Source organism: Apodemus sylvaticus, chromosome 17 (genome assembly GCF_947179515.1).
Source record: "Apodemus sylvaticus chromosome 17, mApoSyl1.1, whole genome shotgun sequence".
NCBI classification, from domain to species: Eukaryota; Metazoa; Chordata; class Mammalia; order Rodentia; family Muridae; genus Apodemus; species Apodemus sylvaticus.
In genome coordinates this window covers 46,594,015-46,608,012 of record NC_067488.1, presented here as the reverse complement: position 1 = coordinate 46,608,012, position 13,998 = coordinate 46,594,015, and the positions used below count along the sequence as shown (strand labels likewise).

The following is a 13,998-nucleotide window of genomic DNA, read 5'->3' as shown; positions in this document are numbered from 1 at the left end:
GATCCGAGAATAAGCGCACTGGGCTTCCTTTGCCCGGGCCCTTGAGTCAGAGGCGGCCATCTTTGGACCTGGAGTCCTTGCCTCTTCAGCAACGTTAAGAGGAAGTCCAGGCACACACCCGACACCGGATCCTCACCGCACCCATGCCTCCTCCTCCAGGTAAAAGCTACCCTCGAGAAGGCGAAGCAGACCCTGGAGAATGAGCGGGGCGAGCTGGCCAATGAGGTGAAGGCCCTGCTGCAGGGCAAGGGCGACTCGGAGCACAAGCGCAAGAAGGTGGAGGCGCAGCTGCAGGAGCTGCAGGTCAAGTTCAGCGAGGGAGAGCGCGTGCGAACCGAGCTGGCTGACAAGGTCACCAAGCTGCAGGTGAGTGTCTGCTGGACCCAGGCCTGGGGTGCTGCACCCCTCCCCCCCCTCACCGCCACCCCCCTCCCCACCCCCACCCCGTGTGCTTCTTCTTCCCGGCTCCTCAGCCAGGACCCATGGCTCAGCTCGAGTAGTCGGCTTTGCAGGAAGTTCTGAGCACCCACCGTCTCCGCCTCTCTTCCCTGCCCAGGTTGAACTGGACAGCGTGACTGGTCTCCTTAACCAGTCTGACAGCAAGTCCAGCAAGCTTACGAAGGACTTCTCTGCGCTGGAGTCCCAGCTTCAGGACACACAGGTGAGGGCAGTGCCAGGACCCGGAAGCCCCAGGAGCCTTAGCCGCCACCTCCATGCTCCTTGCTCGCAGACAGACACACTGGATAACACATCCTCTCATCCTCTGTCGGGTTTTGGGGTGCTCCTGCGCCTCCTGAGCGGCCCCCCTGCCTCTTGAGTAGGAGCTGCTCCAGGAGGAGAACCGGCAGAAGCTGAGCCTGAGCACCAGGCTCAAGCAGATGGAGGATGAGAAGAACTCCTTCCGGGAGCAGCTGGAGGAGGAGGAGGAGGCCAAGCGCACCCTGGAGAAGCAGATCACCTCCCTCCAAGCGCAGGTGTGGGGCCCTCCCTCCCGGGAAGAGGGAGGCGATGGAGCCCTGGCCCCCCTTTATGGTGTAGCAGGCTTGTCCCAGGTTGTTCTGGAGAACGGTGTGCTCAAACTGGGTGCCAGCATGGGCGTTTGCTTCACGTCCCTGTCCTGCCCAGGTGACCGACATGAAGAAGAAGCTGGAGGACGGTGTAGGGTGCCTGGAGACCACAGAGGAGGCGAAGCGGAGGCTCCAGAAGGACCTGGAAGGCCTGAGCCAGCGGCTTGAGGAGAAGGTGGCTGCCTACGACAAGCTGGAGAAGACCAAGACCCGGCTGCAGCAGGAGCTGGACGACCTGCTGGTGGACCTGGACCACCAGCGCCAGAGCGTCTCCAACCTGGAAAAGAAGCAGAAGAAGTTTGACCAGGTGTGGCCTCCCCTCCACCTCCTTCTGCCCTCTCTCTCCCCTCGGCAGAGCAGAGGGGTGGGCACGGCCAGGCCCCCAGGCTGCAGCTTGGCGAGGAGCCTGGGGAGGAAGTAACCAGAAGAGGACTTAGGAGCAGGTTTTAGACGTTAGCCAGTCCGCCTTCCACCATGGAGATGCGGACATGGGCCCAGTGGAGCAACAGACTAAGGCATCAGGGTCAACACGGGTTCTCTCCGCTGTGCCCCAGTGCATGTGCTGAGGTCAGAGCACAACTCGCACAAGCCCATCTTCTGTCCTTTACCTGCGGAGCCATCTCCTGGCCCCATAAACTTCCATTGCTACACTCATTTGCATGCTGCCCTGGCTCTTAGCGAGGGAAGTGGCAGAGCTGGATGGCCCTCGGGAGGCTGTGCAGGGATGTACCGTGTGAAAAGACCCCAGTCTGTGGGGCAGGTGACGAGTGGGCACAGAGACAGGAAGGCAGCAAGGTGAGGACCAGTGAGGGGCCCACACAGAACAGGCACAGCGGGTGCAGCCATCTTTGGAGAAGGGCCGCGTGGGATTTAAGCTTTTAAGAAGATCTTTTCAAGGATCTGGGCATCCTCACTGGACAACATGAACTAGAGAATTGAGCAGAGAGGTTGCAGAGATGTTCAGCTGTTAAGAGATGTCACTGCTCTTCTAGAGGACCCGACTTCCATCCCTAGCATCCAAGCCAGGCAGCTCACAACCACCTGTAACTGGCTCTATGGAGTCCCACACAGTCTCCTGGCTTCTGCTGGCACCAGCACATGCACATGTGTGTGGATGTGCACATCTGCGTGTGCACGTGTGTGCACACACACAGATGAAAACCTTTAAGGATGTAAGCAGAGGTGAAGCACAGAGCTAGAGGGGCCCTGCCCTCCTCTACCAGGAGCCCGGGAGCCAGTGAGTCCCTGGTAGCAGCCTTGGGCCTGCTGATCTGGGTCAGGCTGTAGAGCACCAGTGGTCTTCAGTCAGCCTCACAGTAAGACTTCTTTCTCCAGCTCCTAGCCGAGGAGAAGACCATCTCAGCCAAGTACGCGGAGGAGCGTGACCGAGCTGAGGCCGAGGCCCGTGAGAAGGAGACAAAGGCACTGTCCCTGGCCCGGGCGCTTGAGGAGGCCATGGAGCAGAAGGCCGAGCTGGAGCGGCTCAACAAGCAGTTCCGCACGGAGATGGAGGACCTCATGAGCTCCAAGGATGATGTGGGCAAGAGTGTGAGTGCCAGCCTCGCGTCCTGGTTCAGGGCAGCCTGGGGTGTGGTCTGAGCTCGGGGCCCCATCTGTCTGTCTGTAACTAACTTGGGGGCTCTGCTAGGTCCACGAGCTGGAGAAGTCCAAGCGCGCCTTGGAGCAGCAGGTGGAGGAGATGAGGACGCAGCTGGAGGAGCTGGAGGACGAGCTGCAGGCCACCGAGGACGCCAAGCTGCGCCTGGAGGTCAACCTGCAGGCCATGAAGGCCCAGTTCGAGCGCGACCTGCAGGGCCGGGATGAACAGAGCGAGGAGAAGAAGAAGCAGCTGGTCAGGCAGGTGTGTATGGCCTCCTCACTGTGCAGACACTAGGAACTGCATCTGCTTCCTGGGCAACATCTGGAGGGGCTCCTGGACCATCTTCGCCCTGCCTCATTTCTCAGTCCTCTCTTAGGGCTCAGTGGCTTCCTTTGCACTTTGTCCCTGGGGGCCCCATGCATACCCCAGAGCGGCTCAGCGCTCGGCTGTGAGCCTTCTGAGCTGCCGGTGTTCGTCAGGTGCGGGAGATGGAGGCAGAGCTGGAGGATGAGAGGAAGCAGCGTTCCATGGCCATGGCGGCTCGCAAGAAGCTCGAGATGGACCTGAAGGACCTGGAGGCGCATATCGACACAGCCAATAAGAACCGGGAGGAGGCCATCAAGCAGCTGCGGAAGCTGCAGGTGAGGCCGCCCACTGCGAGCCTGTCACACAGGGGCTCGGGCTCAGGGGACACGGTGACGGGGCACTGAGCGCATCAGGCCAGGAGGAGGGCAGCTGCACATGAAGCAGAGTCAGGATGGTGTCCCCTTAACTCGGCTTCAGGAAGAGACCAGGTGCAGGCAGTGCTGTGGTGGGTGGTCTAAGCCGAAGGCTCCGAGAAGCGGCTCGGGGCCTGGGGCACACACCTGGAGGTAGGTTCACTCACCAGTGATTGAAGACGAACCGTAATACAAACAGCTCTTGGGTGGTCATTCACACAAGTAGCCCAGCAGTGAGAAAGAGTAAACGTCACATGGGCAAGGATGTGAGGCCTAGGAGGCCAGCTGTCTGAGGGCACATAACAGGAGTCACACTCTGCCTCTGAGAAGGCCGTCAGGAGATTTGTCGGCAGAAGAAAAGTGGGGCTTATGATCAGCAGGCGGGGAGTGTGGGGAGCGAGTTTCCGGCTTTGTTTGTTGCCTTTCCTGGCAGGAAGCATGCTTACTGTCTTGTCCCTGAGCTCACCTGGTCACCGAGTGTGTCATGGCTGCCATTGGATGACTGATGCCACGGGCATCAATCCAGCATCAATCCAACTGGCTTCAAGCCAACAGGGAGTTACAGAGATGGGCTGGAGAGCTGGCTCCGTGGTTAAGAGCACTGGCAGCTCTTCCACATGGTGACTCTCAACAATCCATAAGAGATCTGACGCCCTCCCTCTTCAGGGGTGTCTGAGGACAGCTACAATGTACTTACATATAATAAATAAATTAATCTTTTTAAAAAAGGGAGTTACAGAGAGCAGGCAGACAGGCCAGCTACTCTGTGCCCAGGGGTCTGTGCTGTGAAGAGCCACCTTCTGGGTCTAGTCAGGAAGGCGCACAGAGCCACCTGCCTTTGCTTACTTGTCTGCCCGTTTATAACAAGGCTGGCTAACACCACGCCAGGCGTAGAGCAGGTCGCTGTGGGGAGGGGCGGAGGCTCCGAGCAGGTGGAAGCAGCTGGTGATGCTGCCCTGTCTCCTCACACAGGCTCAGATGAAGGACTGCATGCGGGAGCTGGACGACACGCGCGCCTCCCGCGAGGAAATCCTGGCACAGGCCAAGGAGAATGAAAAGAAGCTGAAGAGCATGGAGGCCGAGATGATTCAGCTGCAGGAGGTGGGTCCGCCGGGGGCGCAGGGCCACTTGCTGCTCAGCAAGCCCAGCACTTGCTGCCTGGGCCTTTTCCTGTCAGTAGCAGTGAGCAGGGAGGGAGAGGCAGAAAGAAACTGAGCAGCCCCCAGGAGGGAGTTAATAACGGGGTCCCTCAAGAGCTTTATCCTTTAGCTGCACACCTTGGCATGGTGTGGTGCATGTTTGTGTATGCGCATGTCTGTAATAGGGAAGAGGGTTAGCTGCAGCCCCCACCCTGGCAACAGACCCCGCCTCTTAAATGACTGTGATCCTTGAGTCCCCAGTTCACTTCCTGATCGATCAACAATGCTGTGTTGATTATGAGTCTCTAGCAGTTGCCTAGGACAAGGAGGGACCTGGGATTCCCCCTGGGATGCTATTTTAGTTCCACACGAAGCATGTAGTAGGAGGGGTGGGCTGGTGTCCCCAGGTCCAGTGGCCTTCCACAAAGGCCACCACTGGTTTGTGAGTGCCCAGTCAGACCCTCTGCTCTGGCACGGCTCCTGTCCTGGGGTGAGCGTCTCCATCATGACCACCACGCATGGTGCTCTGGAGGCCTCCACAGCCCATCTGCTGTCCTCTGTCTGCTGATAGGTCTGTCCACTGTCCTCCCTCGGAGACCTGGGTGTTTGCCGTTTATAGCCCTGGCTCCTGGCGTGACTCCAAGTTCTTGGACTGAGGGGCTTTATAAACACATGCCTCAACTACACCCCAGGGTGGACTTAACCCTGGGGGCTAGAGGAGTCCTGGGAAAGGGCTTTGTGGAGGAATGGAGGAATGTGCTAAGGGCGCAGAGAGGATGTGGGCTGCTGGCAGTGAAGACTGTTGGTCCCAGTGGGTCATGTTCTGGTGTCCTTGTGACAGGAACTGGCAGCCGCCGAGCGTGCTAAGCGCCAGGCCCAACAGGAGCGGGACGAGCTGGCCGATGAGATTGCCAACAGCAGTGGCAAAGGGTGAGCCAGAGGGAGGAGGCCCGGGGTGCTGGGAGGACCTCCTCCATTGTGCGAGCACTCACTTCTCCCGGTGCTCCCCAGGGCCCTAGCACTGGAGGAGAAGCGGCGACTAGAGGCCCGCATCGCCCAGCTGGAGGAGGAGCTGGAGGAGGAGCAGGGCAACACGGAGTTGATCAATGACCGGCTGAAGAAGGCCAACCTGCAGGTGAGTGCAGGCCGCAGCGGGCTGTGCACACCGGCTCCGGACTGTCTGAGCGCCTCGTGGTGAAGCAGGCCATGGCGGGCAGATGTGGGATGTGCTCTCTGATTGCTTCTGATCCTGGGAAGGCCTGTGCCTCTGAGACTAGGTTTCAGGAAGTTTCTGGGGCCTAGTCATGGGCAGATCCCTCCCTTCCCGAGAGAGCTGGGATGTTCGTTGGTCCTGGTGTGTGAGGAGAGGGTTCTGCGTGGCTCTGCAGCTGGGAGCCGGCCTTCCTTGAGGTCACCTTGCCCCCTTCCTACAGATCGACCAGATAAACACCGACCTGAACCTGGAACGCAGCCACGCGCAGAAGAACGAGAACGCGCGGCAGCAGCTGGAACGGCAGAACAAGGAGCTCAAGGCCAAGCTGCAGGAGATGGAGAGCGCGGTCAAGTCCAAGTACAAGGCCTCCATCGCGGCACTGGAGGCCAAGATTGCACAGCTGGAGGAGCAGCTGGACAGCGAGACCAAGTAGGTGCCCTACCCAGACTGAGGGCAGTGTCGGGTCAGGAACCAGGTCTGTCTTCCAGGCCTCACAACCATCCTCATTCGCTCTGAGAAGTAGTTTGAATGGAAACCCATAGGTCACTTCTAGAGCTGGGGCTGTGTGGGCTGTTTCTAGTGAGAGATTCTGTTTCTAGCGAGAGATTGATTTTTGCTTCAACAAAACTGAAAACTTTGAGGTAATGGGATCATTCTAGGTCCCAAGCCTCAGTTTCTCCATATGGTCTCGTGGCGTCAGCCCAGGTGTCATCCCGAGACAGAGCTACTGAGTGTCCAGAAAAGACTAGCACCTTAATCCAGCCCTCCACGTGGCCCCAGGAAGTGGCCGGTCCTGATGCCATCTTGCTGGCTGTGCTATCTGGGGGAGAGTGCCCCTTTCAGTCAGCATTTCTGTCCTACCCAGGGAGCGCCAGGCAGCCTCCAAGCAGGTGCGGCGGACGGAGAAGAAGCTGAAGGACGTTCTGCTGCAGGTGGAGGACGAGCGGAGGAACGCGGAGCAGTTCAAGGACCAGGTCTGTGCTTGGCAGGGCCGGGGTTCTGGGTGGGCTGCTCTCAGAGCGTCTCACCAGCGCCCCTGGCCACCTGTCTCTGCAGGCCGACAAGGCGTCTACCCGCCTGAAGCAGCTTAAGCGGCAGCTAGAGGAGGCCGAAGAGGAGGCCCAGCGGGCCAATGCCTCACGCCGGAAGCTGCAGCGCGAGCTGGAGGACGCCACAGAGACTGCCGATGCTATGAACCGGGAGGTCAGCTCCCTGAAGAACAAATTGAGGTGAGCCGGCCTTCCAGCCCGACTACACTCTCCTCAGTCTAGTCCTGAGCACGCTTCAGAAAGCCGTTTCCTTCCAGAGCTGGTGTGCAAGGTGGTGGGGTGCAATGACAGATGCAGAGGTCCCCTCCCTCGTGTCCCCTTTGGGGTCTCTCTCTGCCTCTGGGAGTTAGCCAGGCAGATTCTTGGCAGTTCGCGCCCAGCCTGAGTTGAGGTGTTTGCACGCTGGGGATTTTGAATCTGGCCTGAGTCTGCAGTCCTAGGATATGTCCGAGAGGGCGTGTTGGCACGGGCCACTCTGCAGCATGCAGGAAAGCTCGCTTCTGTTAGTGTCACAGAGTCGCCACCCTCCCTCCTGTCAGGGAATCTCTTAAGCATGAAAATCAGTTTCCTGAGAAATTTGGCTGTTTTCTAACATGATCAGAGGATGCCCCAACTCCTATCTGACCTGTTGTTCCCCTAGCTTCTAGGTCCACTTACTTCTTTTTGTTTTGCGGTGCTGGGATGAAACTCAGGGTCCCCCATGTGTTAGCCGTGTGTACTGCCACTAAGCCACTCTGACTCACCCTGCCTACACCAGCCCCCTCTGCTGGCGCTTTGTGGTAATGGCACCTGGTGGGGAAGGCTTGCAGTAGCTCTCGAGGCCACTTCTCTGGCAGGGGTGATCCCTGGTCTCCTTCCCTCTAAAGATCACTTTTTTGTTGTTGTTTTTTTTTTTTTTGTTTGTTTTGGGTTTTTTTTTTTGTTGTTGTTTGTTTGTTTTTGTTTTTGGGTTTTTTTTTTTTTTTTTTTTTTTTTTTTTTTTAGACAGGGTTTCTCTGTGTAGCCTTGGCTCTCCTGGAACTCACTCTGTAGACCAGGCTGGCCTCGAACTCAGAAATCCACCTGCCTCTGCCTCCCAGAGTGCTGGGATTACAGGCGTGCACCACCACTGCCTGGCTCTAAAGATCACTTTGAAATCTTCATATTGGACTGCCCATTTTTCTTTAGCTGGGCCTCCCTGACCCTCTGCCTCTGCCCACAGGCGTGGGGACCTGCCATTTGTCGTGACCCGCCGAATTGTCCGGAAAGGCACTGGCGACTGCTCAGACGAGGAGGTCGACGGTAAAGCAGATGGGGCTGATGCCAAGGCAGCTGAGTAGGAACTTCTGCAGCCCAAGACGGATGGACAGACGGCTCCGCCTCCTTTCCCAGCCCTCCACACCCCTGCCTTGAGACTGCTCTGCCCATGACCCCCTCCTCCCAAGGCCTTCCTGAGGGCATTGGCTTCGCCTGCTGTGCAACCCTTTCAGCCCTCCATACCCTTTGAGAATCTGATACCAAAGAGTCCAGGCCGGTTCAGGCCGGATGGCCCGTAAGGTCTTGCCCACTTGCCTGACAGCACAGGTGGTGGGTGGGCAAGAAGGGTGGCCGTGGGAGTGGGCACCAGAGTTTTCTATGAATCTATTTTTTCTTCAGATAAAGGTTTTGATAGCTCAGGCCCTCTAGAAGTGTTGTTACCTCCCCCCACTTCAGCTGCCTGTTCCTCCCCACTCCTTCCTCTGCTGTTGGCAATCACACACGGTAACCTCACACCTGCTCTATGGCCCCCTTCCCTGGGCCCTTCCTGGTCTGGAAGGAGCAGTCCAGGGCTTACGCCTCTGTGCTGGGTGCAGAACATGGGGCACTCTGGGAATTCCCCCCCACTCCTTCTGTGTAGTACTGGTGCCTCTGCTCCTTCTGACTGCAAAATGTCTCAAGTGCAATGCCCCTCCCCTCCCTTGCCAAGGGCAGACTGTCCTGGCACTGGGGCAAACCAGTCAGGGCATCAGGGCCACTCTAGAAAGGCCAACAGCCTTCCCATGGCTTCTCCCAGCACTCTAGGGGACCAAATATATGTAATGGTTAAGGGACTTGCAGGGCCCAGCAGCCAGAATAGCCAAGGGCTGGGCCCCCTGTGCGCTCTGTGCCTCTCCCAGGACGGGGGCCCGGGTGGCCGAGCTGCGCCACCCACTTTACAGCTTCAAGTCTTGCCTTCCACGCGGATGCTTTTGAAAGAGAAAAAAGGTTTTATTTTTCCCTTCTTGTAGTAAGTGCTCTAGTTCCGGGTGTCCTCACAGCCTTGCCCTGGGACCGTGCTTAGAAGAGAGCAGCCTGCCCCACAGCGGTCTACACTGGTCTGAGTTTCCTGGCACGCTCACTGTCTTGTAAATGCTGATTGGGTTCCCTAGGGCAAGAAGGCTTTGCTTTGCTTTTTACTTTTTTCTTTTCTTTCTTTCTTTCTTTTTTTTTTTTTAAGGAAAAACAGTCAAATCATGAAGCTACATGTGCTAGCAAAGCTCTGAATTCAGGTCCCAGTTGCTGTCACAAAGGAACGGATGGGACCTGCATCCATTTTTTTTATATGATACAAGTGCCTTAGCCTGTGTCGCAGCTGTCACCACTACAGTAAGCTGGTTTACAGATGTTTCCACTGAGCGTCACAATAAAGAGTATCTCGTTCTACCCTCTGGTGTCTGGGTGTCTGTCCACAGCAGGAGGTGGCCTGGAAGGGCCGGGCCAGCTGTCACAGAGACCACACTTGACTGCTTAGGTAGCAGTTTGAGAGGGTTCTGAGACATCCTGGGCACGGCAGGGGCTCCCAGCTTGGGAATCAGGAGCCTCCTCCTTCCATGCAGCCTGAGAGGCCGGGCAGCCATGGGCCCAGGGCTGGTCCAGGTATGCCTCTCCTAACAATGCGGGCCTCACCTTTCTCCTCCAGGAGGAAGGAGGAGCTGGAGGAGATGCTGCGGTTCTCAGGCAGAAAGTGGGGAGGAGTGGGTGGTGAGCAGGAGCTGGGGAGGGAGGACTGCAGCGTGCACAGCCGACACGGCAGCAGTGGTGGGGGAAGTCCCATGCTACAGGAAGGAGGATCCAGAACGTGCCAGACACAGGTGGTGCTACAGGGAAATCAGAAGGCCTGGGAGACAGGGTTCCAATGGCCACGCCCCCAGGGCAGCCTGCATCCTGCTAGATGTGTGAACACTCATCCTCGCTGCTTCCATCCGGTTCCTGCTTGTCCTGAGTGTCGTCCTGAGTGTGTGCTCCTGCCTCTTTTGCGTCACATTATTCACTTTTATTTGCAGCACTGGGCTTGGAATCTCCGTCCTCTGTGCTTCTTAGCAAGAAAGGGACTCTAGCCCTCAACTATAATTGACTGTAGTGTTGATTTCTCTTGTCAAGTCTTGTGATGAAGATTTGGGGGTACAAACTGGCCTGGCTGAACCAGCAGTTCTGTGTGGAACCCTAGTGTGGTTGCAATAGCATCTGATTTCCCCCCCCCTTTTATTGTATGAATGTTATGCCTGCATGTATAGCTATTAGTCACTTAGGTATCTGGTCTCTGTGGAGGTCAGAAGAGGGTATCAGATTCCCTGAAACTGGAGCTAAAGGCGGCTGTGAGCCACCACATGGGTGCTGAATATCGAACCTGAGTCTTGCAAGCACGGCCAGTACTCCTAACAACTTGATCCATCGCTCTTGCCCTGAGAGTCTATTCTTAGAACCACTGCAGACCTGCTGCCTCAGAATCTGGACCCAGGATGCCATCAACCCTCCAGAGGATTCGGGTGCATGCCAGGCTCCCAGAGCCTGGTGTGGGACCTGCAGGGGTCCAGTCTGGAGGATGCAGATGGGAGTCTCTGCTCTAAGCCCATGAACCCTTCATTCCCCTCCTGAGGAAAATGTGTGGCAAGTCCTACTTCCTAGACGAGCCTCAATTGGTTCTGCCTTTCCTAGGGTTACTGTGGCATAACCACATGCCAGATAGCTTACAGCCGAGAGCTACTTTCAAAGCTGAGGTGTTGTCTCCAGGAGAATCTGGTGGGTCCATGTACCCCACGGCCCGGACCAGCACCACCCCAGTATGTTTTGTCTTCACGTGGGCTAATCCCCCACCCCCGTCTTTGAAATATTTTAATGTCTTACCTGCGCGCATGCCCGTGTTTCCCTTGCGTGCCTGGTGGTCAGAAGAGGGCATTAGATAACTGGGGTCACATGCTTGCAAGACAAGTGCTCTCACTAAACCTTCTCTTCAGCCCTGAAAAAAAAAATTAGTCTCAGACTTTCTCTCTCCCCTCCCTCTCCCTCTCTCTTTCATTCTGTGTGTGTGTGTGTGTGTGTGTGTGTGTGTGTGTATACATAAGCTTCTGTGGGTCAGAGGACAACTTGGAAGAACGGTTTCAGGGATCAAATTTAGACCATCAGGCTTGGCGGCAAAGCGCCTTTACTCACTGAGGCATCTTGTCAGCCTGTGGGTCGGTCGGTCTGTCTATTTAGTTATTTATTTATTGATTGATTGATTGATTGGATTTTTGGATTTGGTTTTTCGAGACAGGGTTTCCCTGTAGAGCCCTGTCTGTCCTGGAACTCACTCTGTCAGCCTGTGGGTTTATTTATTTATTTATTTATTGGGTTTTTGGATTTGGTTTTTCGAGACAGGGTTTCTCTGTGTAGCCCTGGCTGTCCTGGAACTCACTCTGTAGACCAGGCTGAGCTTGAACTCAGAAGTCCGCCTGCCTCTGCCTCTGCCTCCCAGAGTGCTGGGATTACAGGCGTGCGCCACTACCGCCCAGCTCTGTGGGTCTTTTAAAAGGATACTTGGCATTGGATTTAAGGCCCACACAAGTAATCCCAGATTCTTAGTCTATGGGCTCTGCCCCCACCCCATTGCTGCCTCCATTCTGGTTATAGCAGCCAGGTGCAATGAATTTCGAGGCCATGCTGTGGTATGATCGTGACATCAGCCAACCCTCTTTGGTGACTGAGGAATGTGATGACACCCTGGATGCATGCTGCAGAGCTGTCTAGTGGGGTGGCCCCCCTAGTCCCTCTAACCTCCTCTTTGAGAGTCTGCTGAACTTGGGACTGGATCCTCTGGTTAGAGCTCTCCAACACCACCCTCATCCTCAGCACTCAGCAGTCTTGAGGCAAACTCCAGCCTCTTGGGTTGATAACTCGTCTGTTTGAAATCAGAATCCCAATCACTGCTGTGTTCACTCGGAGTGTCTGATGCTCCTGACCATTATATATGTGCATCAAACCTAGGGCAGCGTTATCTGTGTGGCATCAAAAAAGTTGAGTGATTGTGATTTAGATCCTGTCATTTTTATACTCTGCTCTAAATCCTGAAGCTGACACTTTTGAAGACATGACACCCCATCTGAGCAAAGAGAGGACAGTTCTCTGAATGAGGCTGGTGGCCAGGCTGCGGTGGCTGGGAGCAATGGCTGCCCTTCCGCTCCCAGGCTGCCATTCAGACTATCAATGAGGGATATGATTTTCTCTCCTGTGTTTTGCAGTCCTGTCAGGTTAGTCTGGGGTGACCATTTACATACTTTAGAAGCCCAGTGCTCAGTTGGGAGGTCCCTGCCCCTTTCTTCATTCTCAGAGAGGTGGGTGCCTGTCCTGAGGCAACCGGTGTAGCATCCAGACAAGCGTTTAAAATTTAGCTGCGCCAGTCTCTGCTGGGACGGGTGATCATGGTGGCCAGGTGCTTTGACTGCTGATCCCTCCACCATCCACTAGATGGCGCTGCATCCTGCCTGACTTGCTTCCCAGTTTCAGGGTTGCTTCCTTTGCATTAGGATCCCCGCGGCTGTCATTGCCAAAGGTTAGGCTGAGATGTCAATATCTGTGGCAGGGGTGGGACATCCTGGGAGACTTGCTTTGGATGCCACCAGTCAAGCTGAGCTGTTGAGTAGCAGACCTTCAGATGTCGAGGAGTTTCTAGGATTCAAGATCTCTATGTCCTAACCGGCCAAGTGAGTCCCATCCAGGGGGCTCCATCCAAGACAATCGGAGAGGCCATGTTCCGGTCTATTCCATGCTCTGATTAGAAGGTCCCCATCACTGCTCTCTGGCTCATGGGGGAATTTACCTGGTTCTACAGCTTAAAGTACTTTTGCTTGGCTGTTGAATTAATATTAATATCAATCCTGGTAAAGGGGTGTGTGTGGAAGATTTGATGGAAGGGAAATTATAGAAACAAAAAAGATCCCAAAATAACCATAAGCAAATGGGGGATTGTGAGTGCCACAGGTCAGAATGTTTACCTCAGTTTGAGTCTTGGCTCTGCCTCCCCGGTTGTCTGATGGACTAAGTCTGGCTCCTGAGACGCGGACGGCCCTAAAGCTCTCATCCAATCGCCCTTTTGAGCATCAGTTCTGTCTCAGGGCCTGTGGGAGAAGCTGAGAGACCAGTAGTGGGGCGATTTGCCAAGGGCTCCAGGCTGGTCAGCTAGACCACAGGCTTACGTCTCCCCTGACTCCTGATACCAGTATGTGGAGCATGGAGGGAGGAAGTAGGAGCTGTCCTGGGTGTCTGGATGGCAAGGACACAAGGTGTGGGGGCCAAGAAGGACACCTTGCCAGACATTATCTCCAGAGCCATACCAGCTCTGTAATCTTAAGATCATGGAGTAGACTGTGGGTGTGAGAGAGACTCTGGGCAGAGGCGCAGGGTAACTTACTTTTTTGAGACAGTGTCTCCCTAGAAACCCCAGTCTCCCCACCCAGCCCAGTCTGGTTCTAAATCATCTTTTCACCCGAGCTTCCTGAGTGCTGGGGTTCTAGGTTTGTGCCACCAATGTGGCTTTCTAAGGTCACACTTGGTGCTTCAGTCTCAGAGTAAATGGGCCAGCGTTGGTGTCCACTCTGGCCACCAGGAACCTGTGTTGTCAACTGCTGGATATATCACCTATGCTATTGACACCCAGAGGCCACTGCCTACCTGTGGGGTGAGGCTGGAGTCTCCACAGTGGGAGCTCAGGTGCCACGGCCCCTGTGGGAAGATGAAGGGGCAGGAGGAACAGAAGTGTCTCACTATGTCAGCCACAGCAAAGACATGGAGGTCTCATGGCACGAGGCAGGATAGACTTGAAGGTGTACAATAGAATTGGGAGGGAGGGAGGGGCTGCAGCAGGCTTGAGGCCTGGAGTGCTGACTAAAGGGGCTTCAACTTGACCCTGAGAGGTCATCAAAGACCCCTCAGAAGGAGCATGCTGTCCTCCCTCCCTG

At 55.9% G+C, this 13,998-nt stretch overlaps 2 protein-coding genes across 3 annotated transcripts in view; both read left to right on the top strand.

Moving 5' to 3' along the window:
- Window positions 1-9,448, top strand: part of Myh9 (myosin heavy chain 9) — a 79,776-nt gene extending 70,328 nt beyond the window's left edge. For both annotated transcript variants that reach the window (XM_052160276.1, XM_052160275.1), the window contains 14 exons: window positions 160-366; window positions 557-661; window positions 822-974; window positions 1,126-1,374; window positions 2,403-2,615; window positions 2,716-2,928; window positions 3,147-3,308; window positions 4,359-4,487; window positions 5,367-5,455; window positions 5,537-5,660; window positions 5,959-6,167; window positions 6,604-6,712; window positions 6,795-6,967; window positions 7,989-9,448. In XM_052160276.1, coding sequence (XP_052016236.1) covers window positions 160-366; window positions 557-661; window positions 822-974; window positions 1,126-1,374; window positions 2,403-2,615; window positions 2,716-2,928; window positions 3,147-3,308; window positions 4,359-4,487; window positions 5,367-5,455; window positions 5,537-5,660; window positions 5,959-6,167; window positions 6,604-6,712; window positions 6,795-6,967; window positions 7,989-8,106 — 2,253 coding nt within the window. In that variant the 3' untranslated portion in view covers window positions 8,107-9,448. The remainder of the gene's footprint in view (window positions 1-159; window positions 367-556; window positions 662-821; window positions 975-1,125; window positions 1,375-2,402; window positions 2,616-2,715; window positions 2,929-3,146; window positions 3,309-4,358; window positions 4,488-5,366; window positions 5,456-5,536; window positions 5,661-5,958; window positions 6,168-6,603; window positions 6,713-6,794; window positions 6,968-7,988) is intronic.
- Window positions 9,449-12,649: 3,201 nt separating this feature from the next.
- LOC127667296 (apolipoprotein L2-like) overlaps window positions 12,650-13,998 on the top strand; it is an 11,933-nt gene continuing 10,584 nt past the window's right edge. Inside the window, exon 1 of the mRNA XM_052160280.1 lies at window positions 12,650-12,744. The gene's annotated coding sequence lies outside the window, so the exon portion shown is untranslated. The remainder of the gene's footprint in view (window positions 12,745-13,998) is intronic.